This window comes from Callithrix jacchus, chromosome 13 (assembly GCF_049354715.1).
Source record: "Callithrix jacchus isolate 240 chromosome 13, calJac240_pri, whole genome shotgun sequence".
NCBI lineage: Eukaryota > Metazoa > Chordata > Mammalia > Primates > Cebidae > Callithrix > Callithrix jacchus.
In genome coordinates this window covers 53,843,758-53,867,744 of record NC_133514.1, presented here as the reverse complement: position 1 = coordinate 53,867,744, position 23,987 = coordinate 53,843,758, and the positions used below count along the sequence as shown (strand labels likewise).

The 23,987-nt window shown below is 36.3% G+C and overlaps 1 protein-coding gene across 1 annotated transcript in view; it reads left to right on the top strand.

Moving 5' to 3' along the window:
* The window catches only part of NDUFV2 (NADH:ubiquinone oxidoreductase core subunit V2), a 31,409-nt gene that overhangs the window by 2,698 nt on the left and 4,724 nt on the right, over window positions 1-23,987 (top strand). Inside the window, exons 2-7 of the mRNA XM_002757058.6 lie at window positions 11,315-11,380; window positions 12,728-12,790; window positions 12,876-12,992; window positions 15,904-16,072; window positions 18,312-18,421; window positions 20,293-20,369. Of these exons, the coding sequence (XP_002757104.1) occupies window positions 11,315-11,380; window positions 12,728-12,790; window positions 12,876-12,992; window positions 15,904-16,072; window positions 18,312-18,421; window positions 20,293-20,369 (602 nt within the window). The remainder of the gene's footprint in view (window positions 1-11,314; window positions 11,381-12,727; window positions 12,791-12,875; window positions 12,993-15,903; window positions 16,073-18,311; window positions 18,422-20,292; window positions 20,370-23,987) is intronic.

Below are 23,987 nucleotides of genomic sequence, written 5' to 3'. Positions count from 1 at the left end.
CCATGGTTTTCTGTAATGTTGATACCATTTCCACTATCACTGCCTCATTCCTAAGCTGCTACTGTAGTTTCATAGGTGAGAGGGTTGTGGTGGCGTTTTCAATTACAGCTTAACTTACAATGCGATTACATCCTGATAAACCCATTGTAAATTGAAAAAGTGTTGTAAATTTCCATTTTCAGTGGGGTTTTCTGGACTTGATCAAAGAACATACTGAATAGTCATCACTTTCATGCAGTTGTAAAGTTCGGAAATTTCAGGACAAGCCATTGTAGGTCCTGGACCATCTGTATTGTGTATTTGTTCATTCATTGAGGATATTTTCCTTTATGTCTTTAAGCATGATTATAGCTGTCCTGAAATTTTTGTCCGGTAATCTTAGTTGATTCTTTTTTCTTGAAAATATGTTTGCCTTTTTTGTTTGTTTCCCATATGTTGAACAATTTTGGATTGTATGCTGAATTTTGTGAATGATACATTTTAGAGGCTCTAGATCCTTCCTCCAAATAGTGTGTTTTGTTGTTGCTATCCATATCCCTTGTGGGCAGCAGATATTGGTTCAGTTCTTTTAGCTAGGCTCTTTGGAGTCTGCAGCATGTTCATACATGGTTCAGGGTTCAGCCAGAGATTTCCATAGAATTTATATACAGAATGTAGGGCTCCCTCCCCCTTCATGGCTCTTCCGTTTCTGGGATTTCCCACTTTATCATGTCTGTTGTTCCAAACTCTCACTGAGGCCTCCCTTCAGGCTAGAATATGTAAACAAAAATCAAAACTCCATTAGCTTCTTATGAATGTATACTTCCCTTGTGTGTCTCCCTGTTTTGGTTGTTCCCCAGTGCCTTCAAAAAGCTTTTGTTTTTTAAAAAAAATTTTGTCCAGAGTTTATAGTTATTATTCAGTGGTTTGGCCTGACAGTGTCTGCTTAGCCGTAATAGAAGTATGCCATCTTATATGATGGCACTTTTCCTTCCAAATTTTAACTTTTGTAGACTGTGTGCCATCATGTATGGTGGCACTTTTCCTTCCAAGTTTTTCAGTTCTGTAGAATGAAATGTTTTACCCATTCCATCAGAGATTCTTAAACTTGATTTTGTAATGTCCCAGTGTATCTCCATTTTGACTCAAAGGACTCTAAAAAAGTTAATGTAGGAAAAACACCCCAAAATATTTAGTTTTTTATTCCTGCTATAACAAATTTCCACAAACTTTCTGGCATAAAACATCACTTTTTTTAATCTTACAGTTCTGTAGGTTAAAAGTGACACAGGTCTCAGTGGGCTAAAATGAAAGTATAGGCGGAGCTTCCCTTTTGGAGGCTGTACAGGTGACTCTCTTCTTGGTCTTTCCAGTTCCTAGAGGCTGCTCTTGGCCCTTTCTTTCATCTCCAGAGCCAGCATAGGCAGGTCTAGTCCTTGCATCGCATCATTCTGACTCTATTTTTGGCATTCATCACATATCCTTCTTTGACTCTCTTTCCTCTTCCACTTTGTAAGAGCCCTGTGATTGATGACATTGGGCCCACCTAGATAATCCAGGATAATCTCCCCATTTTAAGGTTGGCTGATTAGCAGCCTTAATTGTTGTGTAAACTAATATTCACAGGTTTCCAGGATTAGGATGTGAATATATTTGGGAGACCATTATTCTCCCTGCCACAGCCATAAATTAGCAGTCTAAGGAGAGAGAATGAGCAAACTTTATTCAGTGAGGTTCAGTAGGCCACTGTTGCAAACTGCAGATTTGGATCTTTTTATTAGAGATGTGAGCTCAGTTTCTGTTTCAAAGTTATAAATAGTTGAATTTCCCTTCTCTTTGGGCACTGTGTAGTACCTTAGTGCTCAGTACATTGAGTAATAAATGGTCCATTGACCATGCTGCATAACCTATTGAATGAAAGTCATTCTGATTTTCCAGTGGGAAACCTTGTCACTAGTTTTTGAATCAGTTCAGGAAGCATGTTATAAATCAGTTGTAGGAAATGTATTTAACAAAACATTAAAGACAGTTTACATATATTTTGCTTAGGAGGAAGGTGGCTTTATGTGTGGGATATTTTACTAGGTGTTACCCCATATTATATGTGAGATATATGAAGATTGCTGGACAAATAAATGCCCAAGATCAGACAGTCATAAGGGCTGGGTTTGTTTGCAAGTCCTGTTTTGTTCTGTTTTGTTAATCTCTTTCCGAAGTTGCTCAAACAATCAAAGTTGCTAAGGGAAGTCACTATGTATGGTGAAGATTTAATAGGCACTGTAATAATAAAAAGTGTGCTGGCCAGGCACAGTGGCTCACGCCTGTAATCCCAGCACTTTAGGAGGCTGAATCAGGTGGATCACAAGGTCAAGAGATTGAGACCATCCAGGCCAACATGGTGAAACCCTGTCTCTACTAAGAATAAAAAAATTAGCAGGGCATGATGGCGCATGCCTGTATGTAGTCCCAGCTACTTGGGAGGCTGAGGCAAGAAAATGGCTTGAACTTGGGAGGCGAAGGTTGCAGTGAGCCAAGATTGTGCCACTGCACTCCAGATTCTGTCTGAAAAAAAAAAGTGTGCCAGCATAAGCAGACTAGGGAAATTATTTCCTTTTCTTTAGGGAAAAGAGATGGAGATTTAGCTAAGGCTTTAAAGGAGTAAGAAAAGGAGGTTAACTTTGATCATGATGGATGAGTGGAATGTGTAAGTTGAGATAATGTAGGTATAGCTAGCTACATATACAAAAACAGTGAAATGCATGAGATGAGACTGAACCCAGGTCCACTGGACTTGGCATTTCATTTCTACAAATTATTTTTGCTTTTGGAACAATTGGTTGTTGCTTGTATCTATATTGGATTTTAGATAAGTAAAGAATGTTTAATTTACGGTCAAGATGGCTGGAATCATTAATATTGTTACCTTAATCTGTAATGCACAGTGCCCATAATAACCTGGGCTGTTCGTGTAGCTTTTCTATAATATGAAATTTAGCCAAATCACATTTGTTAATTCTCTCATAGTATGGGAAAAATTACTTATATTTCTTTAACCTGAATTAACATTTTTAGTTAAATTGCTGATGGAACTTTATTTGGAGGATATTTGTAAAAGTCCTCCTATGTCTATTTGAAAATAAAGCAAAACTTAAATTTTCGTGATTAAGGCATGTACAGAAGTCAGGAAAATGTATATGTGGCATTTCATTTATTTAGCTGTGTAATCTAGGGAAAGTTTTTCCCTCTTTTTTGAGCCTTAATTTTTCTCACCTGTAAAACAAGATAATAATACCTATTTGGTAGGCTTGTTGAGAAAAATAAATGAATTATAGTTTAGATTTGTAAAGTTTATAGCCTGGAATCTGACATAGAGTAAGCATTTTTATTTATAATTATCCTTGAAATAGATTTCACAACTATTAACCCAGCATCAACTTTGTTAATGTTGTTTTTTCAAGGAGTTTTTTTTTTAAATTTGAGACAGAGTCTCATTCTGTCGCCTAGGCCGGAGTTCAGTGGTGTGATCTTGGCTCACTGAAACGTCTGCCTCCCAGGTTCAAGTGATTCTTCTGCCTTAGCCTCCCAGTTAGCTGGGATAACAGGCACATGCCACTGTGTCTGGCTAATTTTTGTATTTTTAGTAGAGACAGGGTTTTACCATGTTTGTCAGGCTGATCTCAAACTCCTGACCTCAGGTGGTCCACCTGTCTCAGCCTCCCAAAGTGCTGGGATTACAGGCGTGAGCCACTGTGTCTGGCCTCAAGGATTTTTTAAAATGTAAAAATACCTACTCTGAATGAATGTATTATAGACCCTGACTTTTTGAGGTTTCAGGTTTTTTGCTTGAGCTAGCAATGGGGGAGGCAGTAGGTAACAAGTCAGCAGGTATTGCGAACAGTGAGAGAGGAAAGCACGGAGAGACTTCAGACCACTTTGGACTCACCGGAGATGTTTCACATGTGCCCTGTGACTCTTGAACAGGCAAATACACATTTTGGTGGATTTAATCTGTAAATATTAGGGATCATCTATAAGGTATATTCCTTTCCTTAGTTGGCTGCTAATAAAGGGGGGAAAAAGGGGTTTTGAATTGCCTGACCTTAGTCTTTTCTTTTAGACTAATTAAATTACTGATTCTGTCAGTTTTGTCTTAACAGCTTCCTAGTCTGTTATTATGTTCTCCTGGTTGGATGGGTCCTTTTAATGTCCAGATGTCTGATAGAACTAAAAGGTGAGCTTAGCTGGATGGTAGTATTGTTTGAACAACCGAAGAAATTCAGAAGAAGAATAGAGCCCATGAAAAGACCATTAGGGAATCCTTTTCTTGGGGAGTATATAAAACTTTAATTTTTGTCATTTTGAGCTATTGATATTGCCAATTACAGTAAAAGGGAAAGGCTGGTAGAAAGAGCACAGGGTCCTTAGATTCAAAGAGCCTAGGCTCAGAATCCAACTCTGTCACTAATTGTGCGATATGGGGCAAGTTACTGTCTTTTTTTTTTTGAGATGGAGTTTCGCTCTAGTTGCCCAGGCTGGAGTGCAGTGGTGCAATCTCGGCTCACTGCAATCTCCACCTCCTGGGTTCAAGCAATTCTCCTGTCTCAGCCTCCCAAGTAGCTGCAATTACAGACATGCGCCACCACCACGCCTGGCTAATTTTGTGTTTTTAGTAGAGATGGGGTTTCTCCATGTTGGTCAGGCTGGTCTCAAAATCCAACCTCAAGTGATGCACCCACCTCGGCCTCCCAAAGTGCTGGGATTATAGGCGTGAGCCACCATGCCTGGCCAAGTTACTGTCTTTGAGCCTGAGTTTTTCTAAATGTAAAATGGAAATGATGACTACAGATTTTTTTAGGAATCAATGAAAAAAGGTATGTAGAAGAGCTTAACACAAAGGTATTCAGGGTTACTTGAATCCAACGAAAAGGCAGCCACTGTTTTTGCCTGCTTAAATCTTTCTCTGTTTCTTCTGAAACACTGAAAAAATAATAAGCTAGAATTCAAACCCACTGTTAATTTTGACCTGTATATTAGGTTATGATCTTGTTTATTTAAAAGATTTACTTGGTTGCATGCTTTTCTTGCTTAAAAAAGGAAGTTACTTGGATTTTCAGTTGGACTCAATTGGAATTTTTTGAGGTGTAGACATTTCAGAGTCTAATGAGAAACTAGATTCTAGAGATAAGACTAGACTGTAGTCAAAGAAGGGGATAGATGGGAACTCAGCTTATTCTTTGAATCATTCCAGCTGAGCTAAGTAGTTTTTTTCAGTTCTAAGCCTAGCCCTGGAATGCCTCTTTATTTCAAAGTGAAACAATTCAAATGGCCCAGTAAGTAGTATAAAGTGTTAATTAGAACTTTTAGTATTTTATTCCTTTATTGAAAGTGTCTGACATAGACTTTACAATGAATGTAAAATAGGTGATATTCTTTAAACACACCAAAAAACAATGTTCAAAGCCATTTTCAGGCCACCTGTAACTTGATAGGGATGAGTAACAATTTGTGCCACTTGAAAAAAACTGAGGGCTAAGATTTATCAGTTTATCTTCACTATTTAGTTTGCTTCTTTATTGTTTGTTTACTTATTTTTTGATACAGGGTCTCACTCTGTCACCCACGCTTGGATGCTGTAGCATGATCATGGCTCACTGCAGCCTCAACCTCTTGGGCTCAAGTGATGCTCCCACCTCAAACTCTCAAGTAGCTGGGACTACAGCTAATTTTTGTATTTTTTGTAGCTAATTTTTGTGTTTTTTGTAGAAGCAAGAGATTCCACCATGTTGCGCAGGTTGATTTTAAACTCCTAGGTTCAAGTGATCTACCAGGCTTGGCCTTCCAAAGTTTGGGATTACAGGTGTGAGCCACTGCACCTGGCCAGCTTCTTTTATTTTATAAACATTATCTCAGCCCTTCTTATACAACTTTGAAGAGATGACTTCAGACTTTGAAATTAAGTTGGTCAAATGTTAGGTTAGTATGTACACATTCAGGTTTTTTTTTTTTTTTCCAGGAATAGAAGGGTGGCAAGGATTTAAAAAAAAGATTAAATAACTAACTTGCATCTTTCTTTCTTAACAGGAGCATTGTAAGCCAAGGAGGCAGGACTTTTCATTTTTTCATGTGCCTCACTGTATATGGATGCCTGATTTTCTTCCTTAAACCCCTTGGTTTCTTAGACCTACTACTGTGTTCTTCTAAAGCTTTAATGTCATCACATAGTTGGGTGGCTAATACATGGCCTTTATAGTCATGTGGCCCTAGGATCTAACATAACTCTGCCAATAATTAGTGATGTAACCTAACCTTGAAACGTTTTCATAACTTGCTTAAATTTCTGGAAATAATGCCCACCTTGCAGGAAAGTTGTAAGATTAAATAATGTGTAAAAAGCTTAATGCCTGACACATAGTACTTCTAATAATAATAGCTCATGATAGCTAATAGTAATATAGTGCTTCCCATCTGCCAGGCAGAATATTAAACACTTTACATCTTTTTTTTTTTTTTTGAGACAGAGTCTTGCTCTGTTGCCCAGGCTGGAGTACTATGGCATGAGCTAGCCTCCCAGGTAGCTGGGATTACAGGCATGCGCAACTATGCCCAGCTAATTCTGATATTTTTTGTAGAGATGGAGTTTCATCATGTTGTCCAGGTTGATCTTGAACTCCTGGCCTCAGATGATGCGTGTGCCTCAGCCTCCTAAAGTGATGGAATTACAGGCTTGAACCACTGTGCCTGGCCTGAAGTATGTCTTTTAATGCTCTCAAGAACCGTATGAAGTATATGCTGTTATTTTTCTGTTTCTACAAATGAGGAAACAAGCTCTGGAGTTGAGCTTTTAGCCATTTTGCTGTATTGTCTCTCCATAAATGGGGTATTTATGGAATACAGTGGATAACAGTGATACATCCTACTTTCAGAGGTGTTAGAATGTTGAAAATGTGTTTTTTAGAAATGATGAAATTGACACTTGAACATGTTTGGTGTTGGTTGTCTTACACACCACACTCAACATCAGAAGGATGGTATTTTTTAGATTGGTGACATTAGACAGGATGTTTTGGATTGACAAAGGGATCAGCTAGAAGACTTATAGTAATGCACAGACATGAAATAATGTCTGAAATAGTGGTGATATTGAGACAGGGAAACAACTAGAGACTTCATTGGGTTTTATTGTTTGTTTTTGTTTTGAGACAGGGTCTCCGTCACCCAGACTGGAGTGCAGTGGCGCCATCTCAGCTCACTGCAACCTTCACCAGCCAGGTTCAGGCAATTCTCTCACCTCAGCCTCCTGAGTAGCTGGGACTACAGGTGTGCGCCACTACACCCAGCTAATTTTTGTATTTTTTGGTAGAGATGCAGTTTCACCATGTTGGCCAGGCTGGTCTTGAACTCCTGACCTCAAGTGATACACTTACTTGCCTTGGCCTCCCAAAGTGCTGGGATTAAAGGCATGAGCCACTGCACCTGGCCCTTCATTTGTTTTTAAAAGTTCAAATGTAATACATATAATGGCAAAAAATTCAAACAGTAAGCAAGACTATATATTATAGTAAATATACATTAACAGTACAGAGCAGGGACACAAGGATATGTATTATGGTAAAAAATAAATGTTGCATATATCATAATTATATGTTAACCCATGATACATCCCACGTTCTAATTTTCTGCATTCTAACACTTCTGAAAGTGGGATGTATCATTGTTATCTAATATTCCATAAATACTCTATGTATGGAGAGACAAGATGTATTTCATGTAAAGTGCTTAATATTCTGCCTGGCAGTAAAGGCTACATTTTCTTCTTACTCCAGATCCTTGGTTCCTCTCCTTAGAGACAGCAGCTGTTACTGGTTTCTTTTATGATGTCTCTGTTGAGATATTTTGATAGAAAAAGCAGTAAAACATGGAAACTGGCACATTTCTAGATTTTATAGGCTTTCTTGTTAAGAACTTTGACAGGTCTGATATTACCCAGTTAGTAAGCTAACAAGTTAACCTACTTCAGTTTCGTGGATGCTGGCAGGAGGCAGCATCCTGGGTCAGTAGGCAGCATGAACTTCAGGTTAGTTCCCTTTGACATTCATATCTCATGGAGTGACATGGAACAGCCCAGGTGAATCCTGAGCATCGTAGCTAAGGGACCTTGAGCTTGAGAAACCCTGTCTACAAGAAAACTGACTCGACTTTTGTCCCCAGAGAAGATATTCTCTACAAAAATTATTGAAAAGATGGTCTGAAACAAAAGCTGGTCGGTCGGTGCCTCTGCTCACAAAATGTGCACAAACCTAAGACCCTAGAACTCTTTCTACCCCACTGTTTCTTCCTCCTTCCCCACTTTCTTTAACTAAAAGAGAAATTTATAAGTTAATTTCAGTGGAGAAGTAGATGGTTTTTTTAAACCATCAAGTACATTATAATTTCACCAGAAAAATTATAAGCCTAATATATGTGGATATAAATAAATAAATATGTGCAAATGCAAGAATATTGGCAGTATGTTGTGTTTGACAGTAACTAAAAGTCAACTGAGAACAAATTTTAAAAAATAAATGTAGTTTTTAAAGTGCAGTTGTTTGGATCTTTTATAGTTATTAAATGTTTTATCCTTGTGTCAGTTAAGCAAGTAATAATGCTTTACAGGTTATTTTCAGAGGAACTTTACTTAAATAACAAAATAGTCCAATAAGAAGATATCCATGTTTTATAGATAAAGAAACTGAGGCTTAAAAAAATTGAGTTAGGCAAGGTCAGACATTATTAAGATTAGTACGTGGCAGAGTGGTAATCTAAACCCAAGTCTTTAATAACAACTACAAAAAATCTGAAAGTCTGTTTGTTTCCTAGAATTTAGCTGCTTTATCTGACCCTTTTCAAGCAGTAGTCTGTCTGCAATGATTTGGACTTTAAAACTTTTTAGATATATGTCTGTAAACTCATGTGCATATCCAGAGTTTACAGATCAGCAAGAGAATGCCACAGAACAGATTTTCTAATATGTAGCAACATAGGCCTAAAGAATAATGTTCAAGATTATTTCTACATTTTCATTTAAAATAAAAGTACATGACGCATCTGGATTAATGAGAACAGGATCAAATATTAATCCAAAATGGAAGCTATTTTAATGTAGAGATTTGGTGTTATTTAATATACAGGGAGGTTAGAAGGAGAAATAGGTTTTATAATAGAGATGACAAGTTTTCCTTACACCTGATGAATGTTATAAGTAGGATTTTTTGTTTTTGCCAATTAATCCATGCTAATAGGAAATCTGAAAAATAGAGAAAAATATAAGAAAATATAAAATAAGAATCCCTTATTTCATTAACAACATAGTAAGAGATAAGCACTTTTAATCACTTATGACCTAATTGGGATGATAATTTATGCATTTTCGCTTTTTTGTTTAACGCTGATAGTTTCCAGTTGTGATTGTGACACAAATGCTTTTTTCTATGTGATTATTTTTTTCCAAAATACTTTTGTTAGCTATGTAATATTAGTGTTAGAATTACCAGTATTAAAACCTGCTCAGATTGGGATTTTAGGTTGTTTGTTTTTGCTGCAATAAACATTATAGGAACAACATGTTTTCATGTAGAGCTAATTTATCCTCATTTTATACTCTAGGAAAAATATCTAGGTTAGAATTACTAAGTTAAAAAATGGACCCTTATTTATGCTCTCCATATATCGTGGTAATTTGCCTTCTAAAAGGCTATATGAATTTTTAAATGTGCTTGTTTCTCTCTATGCTCAACAGAATGGAATGTTACCTTAAAAGAAAAAAGATATTTGGTAGTTTGATAGCTAGTAATGTTATTTTAAATTGCATGTTTTTAGTTATTAGTAAGCAATTTGAATTCTGTGAAATTTTTATTCGTGATCTTTATTCTTTTTTTTCATTTTTAAAAATGCTTTTATGATCTCTTCAGGCTATTAGCCTTTTGTCACCAAATGTGTCTGAGATTGAAGATTCATCTTATACACATTTATACACATCTTATACACATCTATACATCTTAAGCGTAGAGTTAATGGATGAGTTCTCACAGGTAAAGGCTTTATAGAGAAAAGAAAATATGAGTGTAACTGACCCCTGAGGGCAACCTGCAAAGAGTGGATAAAAAGCCAATAAACAGAAAATGTTAGTGTTCACAAGTTAAGAGAAGATTGAATACTTTCCCTACTCTTAAAATTAATCCTTCTTTACTTTATTATAAATATACAATCTTTTTTGTCAGAATTTAGTTAAGTAACTCACTGATGTTACTCAATAATTATTTGATTTTTAAAAATCTGAGCTGACAGTGACTGTCTTCTAAATTTTAGTTAATTTTTCAAAACAAAACCAGTATAATTGAGGCCCCCTTGTGTACCTCTGCTTCCCTCTCTCCCAATTATCCTGAAATTGATATTTATCACTCCCATCTTTTGTACTTGTGTGTGTCTTACATCCTGTACCTTGGTCTCTTCTTGATAATTAAAGCAGTTGTTCCATGTTAACTTACTTATCAATATTTCTTCAGCTGAAATATTTGGACATAGAGAAAAGTTAAATATACTATTGTATTATATTACTGTTTGCTTTCTTCTCTTTTATATTTGCCTTTGAATTGTTCAACTCTTTGCCAATCCCATGTTCTGTCATTTGCAGTTAGCAGAACTCAGAAATTGGAGGAATCCAGAACAGTAGTTGAAATACTTAGGGGTGGGGGACAGGGTAGGAGTGGAGGGTAGGAGCAAGAGGGCAAAGAGAAATTAAATGCAGCTGAGAGAATAATCATTCCTTCCAAAGCAACTGAACATTGTCAGTCATCATAGCTTTCTGAAACTACTTTTTATGGCTGGAGTTTCAGAATTAAGCTAGTAAAGGATTGAAAAGGAGGATACCGTTGACTCATTTGTACAGAGTATATGACTTATTTGTATAGAATGAAAACATGTTTATAAAGGTTCACACTAAGTGAAAGCTGGCATCCAACTTGATTTAGACAAAAGTGAAAGTAAGTTAATAGTACATTAATTCTCCAAATGCATGCTAGCAGAGCGTGGCAGAAAGGTACAATAACTCAGCAGATCTGGTTGTGGTCCTGGTTCTCCTCTTGACTTGTGTGTTAGGCAGGTAGGTGAACTTTGCCTTTTATCTCCATTTGTAAAACACCTCTTCTGAAACAGAGATGTGTAGGGTAGTATACCATATCTCTTAAGATCTTTTATAAGTTGATTCCATTGTTTTAAATTATGAATCCTAAAGTATTTCTTCATTAAAATTTTCTTAAGGCTGTGATTTACTATACTGTCTTAAAATTTTAAATTTTAGGGAAGACATGTAAGGAAGTTACATAAAACAGCTACGCAAAATGGAGCTGGAGGAGCTTTATTTGTGGTAAGCAATTACTTAGATTTCTTTGGAAAAAGACTTGGAAATTTGAGTAAATCCATTGTAGAAATCCAAAACATCTTAAATGCCATTGTCTTTGGTATGTGATAGTTATTGTAGGAATTTAATTGAATTTACTGCATTTCAAAAGATGTGTGGTTCCAGTTGAACCTCTTAAGTTTAAATTAGTACCAGGAAAACTCTGGGAATAAGAATTTATTCCCCGTGAGATTACTGTGTGAACCCTAACCTGATTCTCATCACACTTTGGGTTCTCAGTCATGTTGGCTCACTGAGGGTTGGGAGGTTGTAACTTGGGGAATCCCAAAATGACAATAGTTAGAAACTCCTGGATTTTAGTACTGTATTAACTAGATTAGCAGCTGGTTTTTATATTTTTAGTTTCCAGAGTTTCTAGATTGACGTCTATGAACTTCCAAGATCAGTTACACAATTTGAAAAGGATAAGATATTATATCTCCCTTTTCTGACAAGGTGCAGTTTTCAGGGATTAATCTAGTGTAAAGGCAGTGGACTTGTATGACAGTTTAGAGTTGGTGGTATAAGAAGTAGCTTCCTGCTACATATCAAGCATCAAATTGTCCACATATTTGACATTATTGTCCAAAGTTTCTGTTTTCTCTCTTTTGGTTTATGTCCTTTAAAAAGCAGAACTCTGAGAGTTACCATATCAAGAGATTCATTTCTGTGTTTACCACACGTACATAACATTAATTGATCGTGTTAATCTCAGTGTGACTCATTTGATTTCCTGTTGACATGCCATTTCTTGTCAGTTTTTAGAAGAAATAAAGCTCTTGCTGTGGCTATTATGGAAAACATGGGAAAGAGATGGTGCTTTTTTTTCTCTTGTTTTTTGAGATGGTCCTTTTGTACCCTCCCTAAAGTAATGGGTCTTAACCTTTTTGGATCCCAGTTCCCTTTGATGATATGATAACCCTCTCTTGGGAAAATATACATATGTTCACATTTAAAATTTTGTCTTAATTTCATAAAGGCTTCCAATAACTGGTAATGTTTTGGTAATTCTATCAGAAGATACTCTCTAATGAAGCTGGGTAACACCTTTTGTTGTCGTTTGGGGTTTTTTTTGGTTCTAAAGATACTTCTCTTATTCTTTAAATGGGCCTTTGTAAAATTTTAAATTCTGCTAACTTTGGTAATCAAGCTCATCAAATGTGTTTAGTTGTTCTTTTTGATGGAAGAATAGAGAGGTATATATCATGTTGGAATTAAAGTGAGAGATTAAACAAATAATAGTTTAGTAATGTACAGTGTTATTCATACTTGAGAGAATTTGGATAATTCTGAAAAACTTTTTTCGTTGTATAGCACAGAGATACTCCTGAGAATAACCCTGATACTCCATTTGATTTCACACCAGAAAACTATAAGGTATAGCTAAGTTAACATTATAATTAATTTACAAAATATGTAGTATTTTGTAGATGTATAAAATGGTGTTTTTTCTTTTATACAGAGGATAGAGGCAATTGTAAAAAACTATCCAGAAGGCCATAAAGCAGCAGCTGTTCTTCCAGTCCTGGATTTAGCCCAAAGGCAGAATGGGTGGTTGCCCATCTCTGCTATGAACAAGGTACTGGATTTATTTTTGCCTTAGTTACAGAAAAAAAGAGATTGTGTATGATAATTTCCTTTGATAGAAATTACTCTGATTATCTCGTGTCAGAATCCAGGATTTCGGAGCCCTTTAGCCATTTGTATGTTTCCTTGAATTGTCTTTGTGTTTTTGTTGGTTACCTTAATGCACAGAGGTGAAGTAGAGATTTCTGTCGTTGCAGGAAATAGAGAAGGCATTATGGTGAAAGAGGGTGTGTGTGGGTATTCGTTTTTTTCCTTTTGAAGGAAATGGTCATAGGGAAGATAAAAGATTCCAAATGTAGATAACTTAATGTCAAGATATTCTGAAAATTAATGTAATATTTAAACACTAGAATTACAGAAAAAAAATCTGCTCACTACTAGTATTAATCTTTTTAATGTTTTACGATTTTGGCTGTAGGCTGTAACAAAAATCTGTATAATATGTGATATTTATACAATTTGATTACGCCACTTTGGAATCAACCTTTAGAAATGCTATGGATATCCCATTTTATATGAACTTTCTCTATTCATATGTATTTTAAGATTTATTTTTTCTAGTAGTTTTCAGCAGTAATCCAAATTTCAAGTTCATTCGTACCCTATTAATATAACTATTTTTGTGTGATGATGTATTATAGCATATAATTTATAAAGTGCTGTACAAAAACCATGTACTATTTGATTCTGATGAGAATCATACAACTCTTAAGCCATGTTATATAATGGAAAGTATTTTTGACTTAGAACTAAGACACCTGATTTTTCTCTGAACTTCCTCATTGGGGATGCAGGTTTTGAACTACATAGGTCTCTTCTAGTTATTATGTTATAATTTCTAAGCGATGGTGCTAGGACCGAATTCATTTCTAAATCAGTGCATTTTCTACTTGACCGACTAATAGAGATTTTGTTGTACCTCATTCATGCCACTTTCTAAACTTTATTTGTTTATAACTGTCAGGCTAGACTATCATCTTTCTTGGAGAATAAGAATGTTCTTAATTTATCTAATACAAATTTTAGTTTATTGATATCTTGTTTGCTTTGTATAGTACTCTAACACTGTGTGGATCCTTGGTATTTTTTTCACTATGAAAAATATTGTAAAGCAAGTTTAGTGAGTTACTATCCTGAGTAAACATAGATGGTGATGTTTTCAATAAATTGTATATTTCTTTGGAAGTTACATAACATTGTTTTTTAAATTAAAATAGCCAACTTGATAATGATTTAAGTATATGTTTCTAATTATAATTTTATTATTGTGTAAAAATCATGTTTTTAATAATGGTAAGCCTGTTGGAAATCTTGCTGAGTGGCACATTAGCAGAGCAAAATAAAAATAAATAAGAAACTGAATGTAAAAAGATTTAAAAAATAAGACAGGCATGGTGGTGCATGCCTGTAGTCCTAGGTACTTGAGAAGCTGATATGGGAGGATTGCTTGAACTCAGGAGTTTAAGACCAGCCTGGTCAAGATGGTGAGATCCTATCTCTTAAAGAATATGTATTTATATATTGTCCTATTATATTTAGGGTTGGATTTGTGTGGGATTTATATATTGTCCTATTATATTTAGGATTAGATTTTTGTAGGGTATAGGGAATAGACTTAAATTCTTTGCACTTTACAACTGGTATTTTTATTTTAATGTTACTGCCCCTCCCCCAACCCATGCAACACCTAACCTTACAACAGAAAATATCCAGAAGCTTAATAATTATTTCTCCAACCATCACTAAGGTGTAGGGAGATGTGCAGCAGAATTCCAGGGAGGAGCCTTTTCAAATAGGGCCTCATTCCAGATTTATTAAATTATTCCTTTGGTAGGGTTCCAGCATGGATATTTTGATGGAGAGCTTCCCAGATTTAGGGTTACATCCTTGATTTGGAACTGCTGAATGAAATAGCACAGTTACTTTATCTGTCACAAGTGAGCCATGATTAGATGTCTTTTGAGAATACATTTCCTTTAGAATTTCTGATATGAAAAAGTTCAACATACTTGTCATCTGAAATGCCAGCTCTCTTTTGTATGAGCACATGGATATATGTATAATTTTTAAGAATGCCAGATAGTGAGTCTTAATGATAACTTTCTAGGTCACCTAGAAAGTTGTAGCCAGAATTATAAGTCATGATAGACAAGGACCAGCCCCGGCAAACAGCTAGAAAGCCTTGTTTTCCCTAACAGACTTGCCCTAAGAAAGGCATGCTGAGTTAGTGATCCCCTTAGTCCTGAACACCAGAATGCCAAAACAATTATTTTCTATTAATGTCTTGATGTGAAGGGTTAGGAAGTACTAGACTATGTGATCCAACTTTCGAAAGAGTATTGTGATATGAAATAGAAGTAGTGTGTTGGATTATTCTGAGAAGAGTGTGTGATTGTGTGAATATGCATGTGTATGCATATATGTAGAGATATAAAATTTTGAGTTTACTTAGATAAGTGCTGTACCATTTGTATGTAGGCTTTTTTGAAAAAATTGCTGAGGGTTTAAACCTAATTGCTTCCTTTATTGGGGTTTGGCTGTCAATTTTTTGTCATTTAGACAGATTACAAAATGTGAGTTGAAATGATCAAAGTAGAAATTCTTAATAGTGAAAGATTTAAAGATTTAGAGAAATAGGGTAGAATGAGGTGAGAAGTAGTATAAGAGGAGGAAGTGCTGTAATTCCGTTAACTTTTGGGCTCTGTGATTTAAGTATATGCAGGTTGTCTGCAAAAAGTGAAGAGTTTATATCTCCCAGTTATCCAAGACCTATGTTTTCTGCTCTTGAAGACCTTTTCTGTTTTTACCAGATTGAAACATTGAAATTATACTTTGTATAACATAATTAAAGCTCTATTACTAACACTGTAATTATTTTATTTTTTAATGTCCTAATACTTTAGGTTGCAGAAGTTTTACAGGTACCTCCAATGAGAGTATATGAAGTAGCAACTTTTTATACAATGTATAATCGAAAGCCAGTTGGAAAGTATCACATTCAGATCTGCACTACTACACCCTGCATGCTTCGAAACTCTGACAGCATACTGGAGGCCATTCAGAAAAAGCTTGGTAGGGAATACATGGTATTTGTAACAGTGATTAGAAATAGAATTGTCTCTCTAGATTTGTACATTTCTACCTAAAATTTCCAACTTCTGTCATCTTACTGAATCTGTACTTCCCCAGTAATATTTTGTGTTACTGCGTTTTCCCACCTTTATTTCTTCCTATTTGGTTTTCTTCCTAAGTTCTCAGTGTTAAAGCTAAGTTTTTAATCATTTCTTTTTTAATCAGTATGTTTGAAAAGCTTCTAGAACTTACAAAATTTTTGTTTAGAAGATTGTTTCACCTAGAAAATTATGTTTCTCTTACGCTATGACAGCATGCAATATATTAAAAAGTGACCATTATTGTCCTTATAGTCTTCCAAAGAAGTCATGGAACAAATAAGATATGAACATAGTAAGAATGCTTTGGGAAGGGAAATGTGAAACATGTTATTCTAGTAGCATTTTAAAAGTAAACAGGCATTTTTCCAATACAAAACTGCCATTGTTACACTTCCAAACTACATATATGTCAAATGAAGTAGTATTTTGTTATTGAATATAAAGTACTTGCATGTAAAACAGAAAGCTAGGCTGGGCGCGGTGGCTCACACCTGTAATCCCAGCACTTTGAGAGGCCAAATTGGGTGGACCACAAGGTCAGGAGTTCAAGACCAGCCTGGCCAATATGGTGAAACCCTGTCTCTACTAAAAATACAAAAAAATTAGTCGGGTGTGGTGGTGCACACCTGTAGTCCTAGGTATTTGGGAGGCTGAGGCAGAAAAATCCCTTGAACCCGAGAGGGGGAGGTTGCGGTGAGATGAGATCCCGCCACTGCACTCCATCTTGGGCAACAGAGCGAGACTGTGTCTCAAAAAAATAAAAATAAAAAAATAAAACAGCTGTGGTTGGCTCAAATCTCCCACCCCCAAGACTGACCATCAAGGTATAAATTCTGATAACAATTGGCTATATTAATTGTAGATTTTGTATCATTTTAATTATTAAATATATAAATACTGTATGTGCGCTTGCTTTTTACACTTTATTTTGGCTGCATTTCTACGGCACAGTATCTGTGTCTGCCTCATTTTTTTTCTTTTGTTTTTTTGAGTTGATGTCTCACTTTGTCACCAGGCTGTTATGCAGTGGCTCAGTCATGGCTCACTGCAGCCTCCAATTCCTGAGCTCAAGTGATCCCTCCCTACCTCACCCTCCGAAGTAGCTGGGGCTATGGGTGCATGCTGCCAAGCCTAGCTAATTGTTTGGTTTGTTTGTTTGTTTTTCTACAGATGGGTCTTGCTGTATTGCCCAGGCTGGTTGTAAAATCCTGGCTTCAAGCAGTCCTCTTACATTGGCCTACCAAGTGCTAGGATCACAGGTGTGAGCCACCATGCTTGGCCTGCCTTATTTTTCTGTTATAAACAAGTTACTCTGCAGTTGCTTTGATGTACATACATCTTTCCATACTTCCCCTGTTGTATACTGAGATTGTTTACAAGAAGTAGTATTGAAGGGTCAGACTTTACCATATTTTTCCCAGATGCCTTCATTAAATGTATGAGACTACCCATTTTCTTCACATCCTTAATAATCTTTGACATTAGGAGTTTTCTGAGTCTTTGCCAAATCTGAGAATGTGACTGTGATTTTAGTAGTTTAATTATTACAATCAAAATGGAAAATAATACAGCCCAATGCACTGCTGTATAACAATAAATACTGGTGATGAATCCCCTGAAATTTGATTGCTTTTAAAGCAACAAGTCCACTAAAAATTCCTTGAATGTTAATATTACATAAAGAGTTTTTTTCTTTTCTTTTCTTTTTTTTTTTTTTTTTGAGACAGTCTTGCTCTGTCACCTAGGCTGGAGTGCAGTAGCACAATCATGACTTACTGCAGCCTTGACCTCCTAGGCTCAAGCAATCCTGTGCCTCAGCTTCTTGAGTACCTGGGACTAAGGAAGTATACCACCACACCCAGCTAATTTTTTATTTTTTTGTAGCACTGGGATTTCCCTATGTTGCCCCGACAGGTCTGAAACTCCTGGGCTCAAGCCATCCTCCCACCATGGCCTCCCAAACTGCTGAGATTATAGGGATGAGTCACTGTACCTGACTTAAGATTTTTTCTTTTTAAAAAAACTTAATACTTTTAAACTTTTAATTACCTCTGTAAAAATTGCGTGTGTGGTTTTTAAAAAACCAAATCACTATTAAAATATAACCTGGTCCTTACAGTGTTTGTTTATATTTTTAGGAATAAAGGTTGGAGAGACTACACCTGACAAACTTTTCACTCTTATAGAAGTGGAATGTTTAGGGGCTTGTGTGAATGCACCAATGGTTCAAATAAATGACAACTACTATGTGAGTATTTCATGTAATAAAAATTAAAGTTGTATGATGTCATATTTAAAATATTTTAAATATTCAATTTTGTGTCCTTAGATGTTGGTGTCTGAATTGTTCATTTAGAAGAAATGGTTACCGTGAATATCTAGCTTTTAAAAAATTCTTCAAACGTTTTTGCATTTAACTTCAAATGACAAATTAAAAAACTTAAATTATGAAAAATTTAATAATTTGCATATAAATACAGAAAATAATCCTCGTGTAGCAACTACCAAGACTTAACTGAGAGTAAGATTTTGCCACATTTTACTTCAGATACTGTCATCATCATGATCATCGTTATTTGTAGAAATAAGCTGCAGACACAGGTGAAACACTCTATCCCAAATCTTTTTCTCTTCATTTTATCCCCAGAGTAACCATTATTATAAATTGTGTCTATTTATGTATGCAGCTGTACTAATATGTTACATGGCTTTTTAAAAAAATTTTATAGAGATGATATCATACCGCTATGTACTACAGCTGGATCTCACAAGTTTTGCAGTCTTTTTTTTTATCGTTTCTGTCTCTATTTTTTTAAGTTTTTAACTTTGATTTCTTTGATCTGTAAGTTTTTTAAAATGTTCTTACTATCCATATATATGCATAATTTTCCAGTTATTTCTTTAAAAATCACTTGCTACCCTTAATTATATCACCGTTTTCATTCAAGATAACTTGTTAGCTCATATTTCTTAGAAATTTGTTTATGGAAATTTTGGAGGGACTGTACCTGAGGTAGATTTTCTTTAAGAAGGGATTTGCTTTGTTTCCCCTTGTTCCTGGCAGTACTGCTGGCCCCCAAAACACCCTCTCCTTATACCATAGGCCTGTGTTCCTCCAGTGTGAAAGGTTCCAGACTAACAGTTTTCTTTGAGGGACAGTTTACTCTTAAATTGAGGGTAAAGCTTTTTGGGACCTTTGTGTGGCTTAGATGACCTCTTGTTAGCCTCTCTGGGGCTGACTGGGTCCCTTGCCCCTCGCCCCTTGCCCCTCTAAGCTTTGAAATCCTGAAGCCAAGTTTGCTTGGTGTTCCACTTGTTTCCTTTGGTTTTCATTGAGAATTTGGCCTCTGGGTACTTATTTCTTGATTTAAATAGGAATTACACAGTCAAGGCTTTTTGTGAAGCATTGTAAGTCTAATATAATAGCCTGTGGATTTGTCTAAGAAAGATATTCTTTCAGTTACCAGTAGTGAGATCTTTAGGGATAGACATCAGGCATCTACTTAACAAGTTACTACAGCTACCTTGTACCTTACTGTCTTACTGTTTCTTCAAGAATATGGCATTTATTTAATATGTACCTTGGCACTGTTCTATTTTATATATTTTCTCATTAATCCTCAAAAACATGCTAAATTAGGTTTACAGATAAACAAACTTGGGGAGGCCGAGTAACTTGTCCAAGATAACTAGCTAGTAAGTAACGAAGCCAGAACGCAAATGCAAATACATTTCAATTCAAAGTAATAATCTGTATTGCCTCTTATTGCAGCTATAGCTCTTGTTGCATATTATTTTTAGCAGTATGTACTATATATAGGAGTTACTCAATTGTTGATGCCTTGGTAACTCTCCTGTGAACTGAGACAGACAATAAAATAACTGGCATTAGGGATTTACAGATTTCAGCTGTAGAAAGTAATTTTGGGCCAGGCACGGTGGCTCATGCCTGTAATCCCAGCCCTCTGGGAGGCAGAGGCAGGAGGATTGCATAAGCCCAGAATTTGGAGACCAGCCTGGGCAACATAGTAAGACCTTGTCTCTATAAGTATGTATATAAATACATAGACATAAAAGAAAGTAATTTCATATGACTATTGTAATTTTTTTTTTTCCTAGGAGGATTTGACACCTAAGGATATTGAAGAAATCATTGATGAGCTCAAGGCTGGCAAAATCCCAAAACCTGGGCCAAGGTATGCTTTATTTATATATAATAAGTGTTAGTGGCTCGTGTAAATTAATCTTTCACATAAACTTAATTTTAAAAATTGTATACCCTAAATTCATAGGAATTGGTAGGAGCTTTGGATAGTACTATCTATATGAATCTCATCTAGAGCAAGAATATTTTTTTCCTAAAACCCTATCCAATAATCATCTGATACCTATCTGAATCTTTATGGAGAAGGAAATCTTACTACAAATAGAGATTCCATTATTTAAAAGTTCATACTGATAGAAGATTGACCCAAAGACTATCTCCCTCTAATTTCTACCTAAAAATCCAATTCTGCCCTTTTAATCAACACAATTTTAGTACCACTTCCAAATGAAGTAGCTCTTCAGTTACTTGAAGTAGCTATCTTGTCTTCCCCTTATCTTTTTCTCAGATTGAATATCCACGATCATTTCATTGTTTTTCTCATATGACATAGCTATGGTCTCCCTCCTCTGTGGGTTTTCTAATTGGCTAGTGACATTAATGTGATGCTTAAACTAATCATGGTATTTTTTTGATATACATACTGAGCAGCACAGAGCATTGTGGGACTGCCTCCTTTGTTCCAGACATTATATTTGTAATAATTCAGCCTAATTACATCAACTCTCACTTCAGAGACATTACACAATTAACATCTTTTTCTGTTCACTGTTTGTTTATCCAGGTTGCTCCCATCCCGTACTTATGTTATATTAATTACTTTTCTTTCAATTATGAACTTGATCTTTTAAACAAAACCTTATTCCATATGTATGTGTCCAGTCACTCAAAATTCTCTCTTAATACTAGCAAATGTTTGCATTGTTTTAGTCATAATTCCTCACATTTTTTGTTTATACATAGAAATTTTTTCTTCTCTCAGCACATTTGGAGGTTTTAATGTCCATACAGTATTCTCATGTTTTAAAACAGTGTGATGTGTTCTTATTCCTGTCTTAAAATATTTTTCTTAAACCTTGTTATAAATAACAATTCCCTGAAGTAGAATTACTAAAAGGGTATGAGTGGATCTATAGTTTGCTCTCTAGAAGTACTAATAATACCCTACTTAATGGGAAAATGAGGTCAATTCAGGATACTTAAGTTTCGTAAATGCTGGCTGGTCCCTGTTGACCATTACTTTATTTTCTAAGAAACATATACTGTCTTCAACACCCTCAGCCTATAGAATTGAATTTGCTTAAAGAGTTTTGGCATTTTCTTCCTAATTCCTCACTTTCTTGGGCATACCCCCTCTTTTAGGAGGTAAATCATTTCCCTGGTGAAAAATCATTCCCCTTTATGGAGGCAACTGCAGTGAAACTTTTAGTCATCTAACATTACGGTATCTTAGCTGGTGCTCCTATCCCTTACTTATTCTTGCTTTAAAGAGACAACTATCCCCCCAAAAAGTACAAATTTCATAGTATTTTCCACAAGCTTGAGATGCTTTTTAGGAGTTGGGTATTTTAAAATAAATTCATGCTATTCTTTTTTTTGAGACGGAGTTTCACTCTTGTTACCCAGGCTGGAGTGCAATGGCGTGATCTCGGCTCCCCACAACCTCCGCCTCCTGGGTTCAGGCAATTCTCCTGCCTCAGCCTCCTCAGTAGCTGGGATTACAGGCACGCGCCACCATGCCCAGCTAATTTTTTGTATTTTTAGTAGAGACGGGGTTTCACCATCTCGATCTCTTGACCTCGTGATCCACCTGCCTCAGCCTCCCAAAGTGCTGGGATTACAGGCGTGAGCCACCGCACCTGGCCCCTTGGTATTCTTATGTTTGTATTTCAACCCATCACTTCTTTCACCTTTTGGGTACTTTTAAAAAAATATCGAGACCATCCTGGTCAACACGGTGAAACCCCGTCTCTACTAAAAATACAAAAAATTAGCCGGGCATGGTGGCGCGTGCCTGTAATCCCAGCTACTCAGGAGGCTGAAGCAGGAGAATTGCCTGAACCCCGGAGGCGGAGGTTGCGGTGAGCCGAGATCGCGCCACTGCACTCCAGCCTGGGTAACAAGAGCGAAACTCCGTCTCAAAAAAAAAAAAAATCAGGTTGGGCATGGTGGCTCGTGCCTGTAATTCCAGTACTTTGGGAGGCCGAGGCAGGCAGATCACCTGAGGTCTGTGGTAAATACAAAATTAACCACACGTGGTGGCGCATGCCTGTAATCCTGGCTACTTAGGAGGCTGAGGCAGGAAAACTGCTTGAACCCAAGAGTCAGAGATTGCTGTGATCCGAGATTGCACTCCAGCCTGGGCAATAAGAGTGAAACTCCATCTCAAAAAAAATACTTCAAGTGCAGATTTCCTTGTGAAATCTACTTGGGTTCTTTAGATGGACCCTCTCTTCTGATATTTTAAATTCTGTAGTTATAACTTTAGTGGTAGTTTTTTTTGTTTGTTTGTTTTTTTGAGATGGAGTCTTGATCTGTCGCCAAGATTAGAATGCAGTGGTGGGACCTCAGCTTACTGCAACTTCTGCCTCCCAGGTTCAAGCAATTCTCCTGCCTCAGCCTCTTGATCAGCTAGGACTACAGGCACATGCTTCCACACCCAGCTTATTTTTATATTTTTACTAGAGACAGGGTTTCATCATGTTGGCCAGACTGGTCTCGAACTCCTGACCTCAAGTGATCCCCCTACCTTGGCCTCCCAAAGTGCTGGGATTACAGGCTTGAGCCACCATGCCTGGCCACTCTGGCGTTTAGAATCTTTTGCTTTGCTTCTCGTGAAGTGTGGGATCTGTGGTTCACATTAATCCAGTATTACTCTCCTGCCACACATATAGATAGTTGGTTTGTCTGCTTTGTTATATCACATTACTTTATGTACTTAATATTCATTTTTTTCACAAACATTTTTTGAGTGCCTGTGTGCCAGGCATTATTTTAGGTTGTGCATACAATTATAAATAACATAACGTTCTCATATATCTTCTAGTGATGGAGACAGATGACTAGTGTAATATCTGAGTTATCAAAAGGCTACACAATAAAAGCAGGGTTAGGGGCTAGATTAGGAGTAAAATTAGTAAGGAGAGGCCTCTTGGAGGTGATAACATTTGAGCCATGACCTGAATGAAGAGGCAGAGGGAACCATGTAAAAAGTTGAAGGAACAATGTTCCAGGGAGGGGAAAGAGGATGTATAAAGGTCCTGGAACAAAAGTAAAGAAACAGTATGGCTGCAATGAGGTCATCAAAAAAGAAAACAGTGGAAGTTGTCAGAGGAGATAAAGGCCCAGATAAGTAATCTGGGCTGAATGTTAAATATAATAAAAACTGTTGTTGCAGTGTTTTCAGTAGGGAATAATATGAGCAATTTAAAAAAATACTGTCATAGTTTCAATGTGGAGATTACAATTTAGTGGATGTGTCAGACTCAGGATTTATGAGTGATTTCCAGCTTTTTGGTTTGAGCGTCTCTGAGATTCCTCCACCTAAAATTGAGATTTATGGTAGGGCAAGTTTAGGGAAGAAAAGTCAATTTTGTTTTAGACATAGTAAGGTTGAGATGCCTGTTAGGCATTCATGGTAGGATGCTGACAGGTAGATATGAATCTGGAATATAGGGACTAGGTTAGGGCTGGAAATGCAAATTGGGGA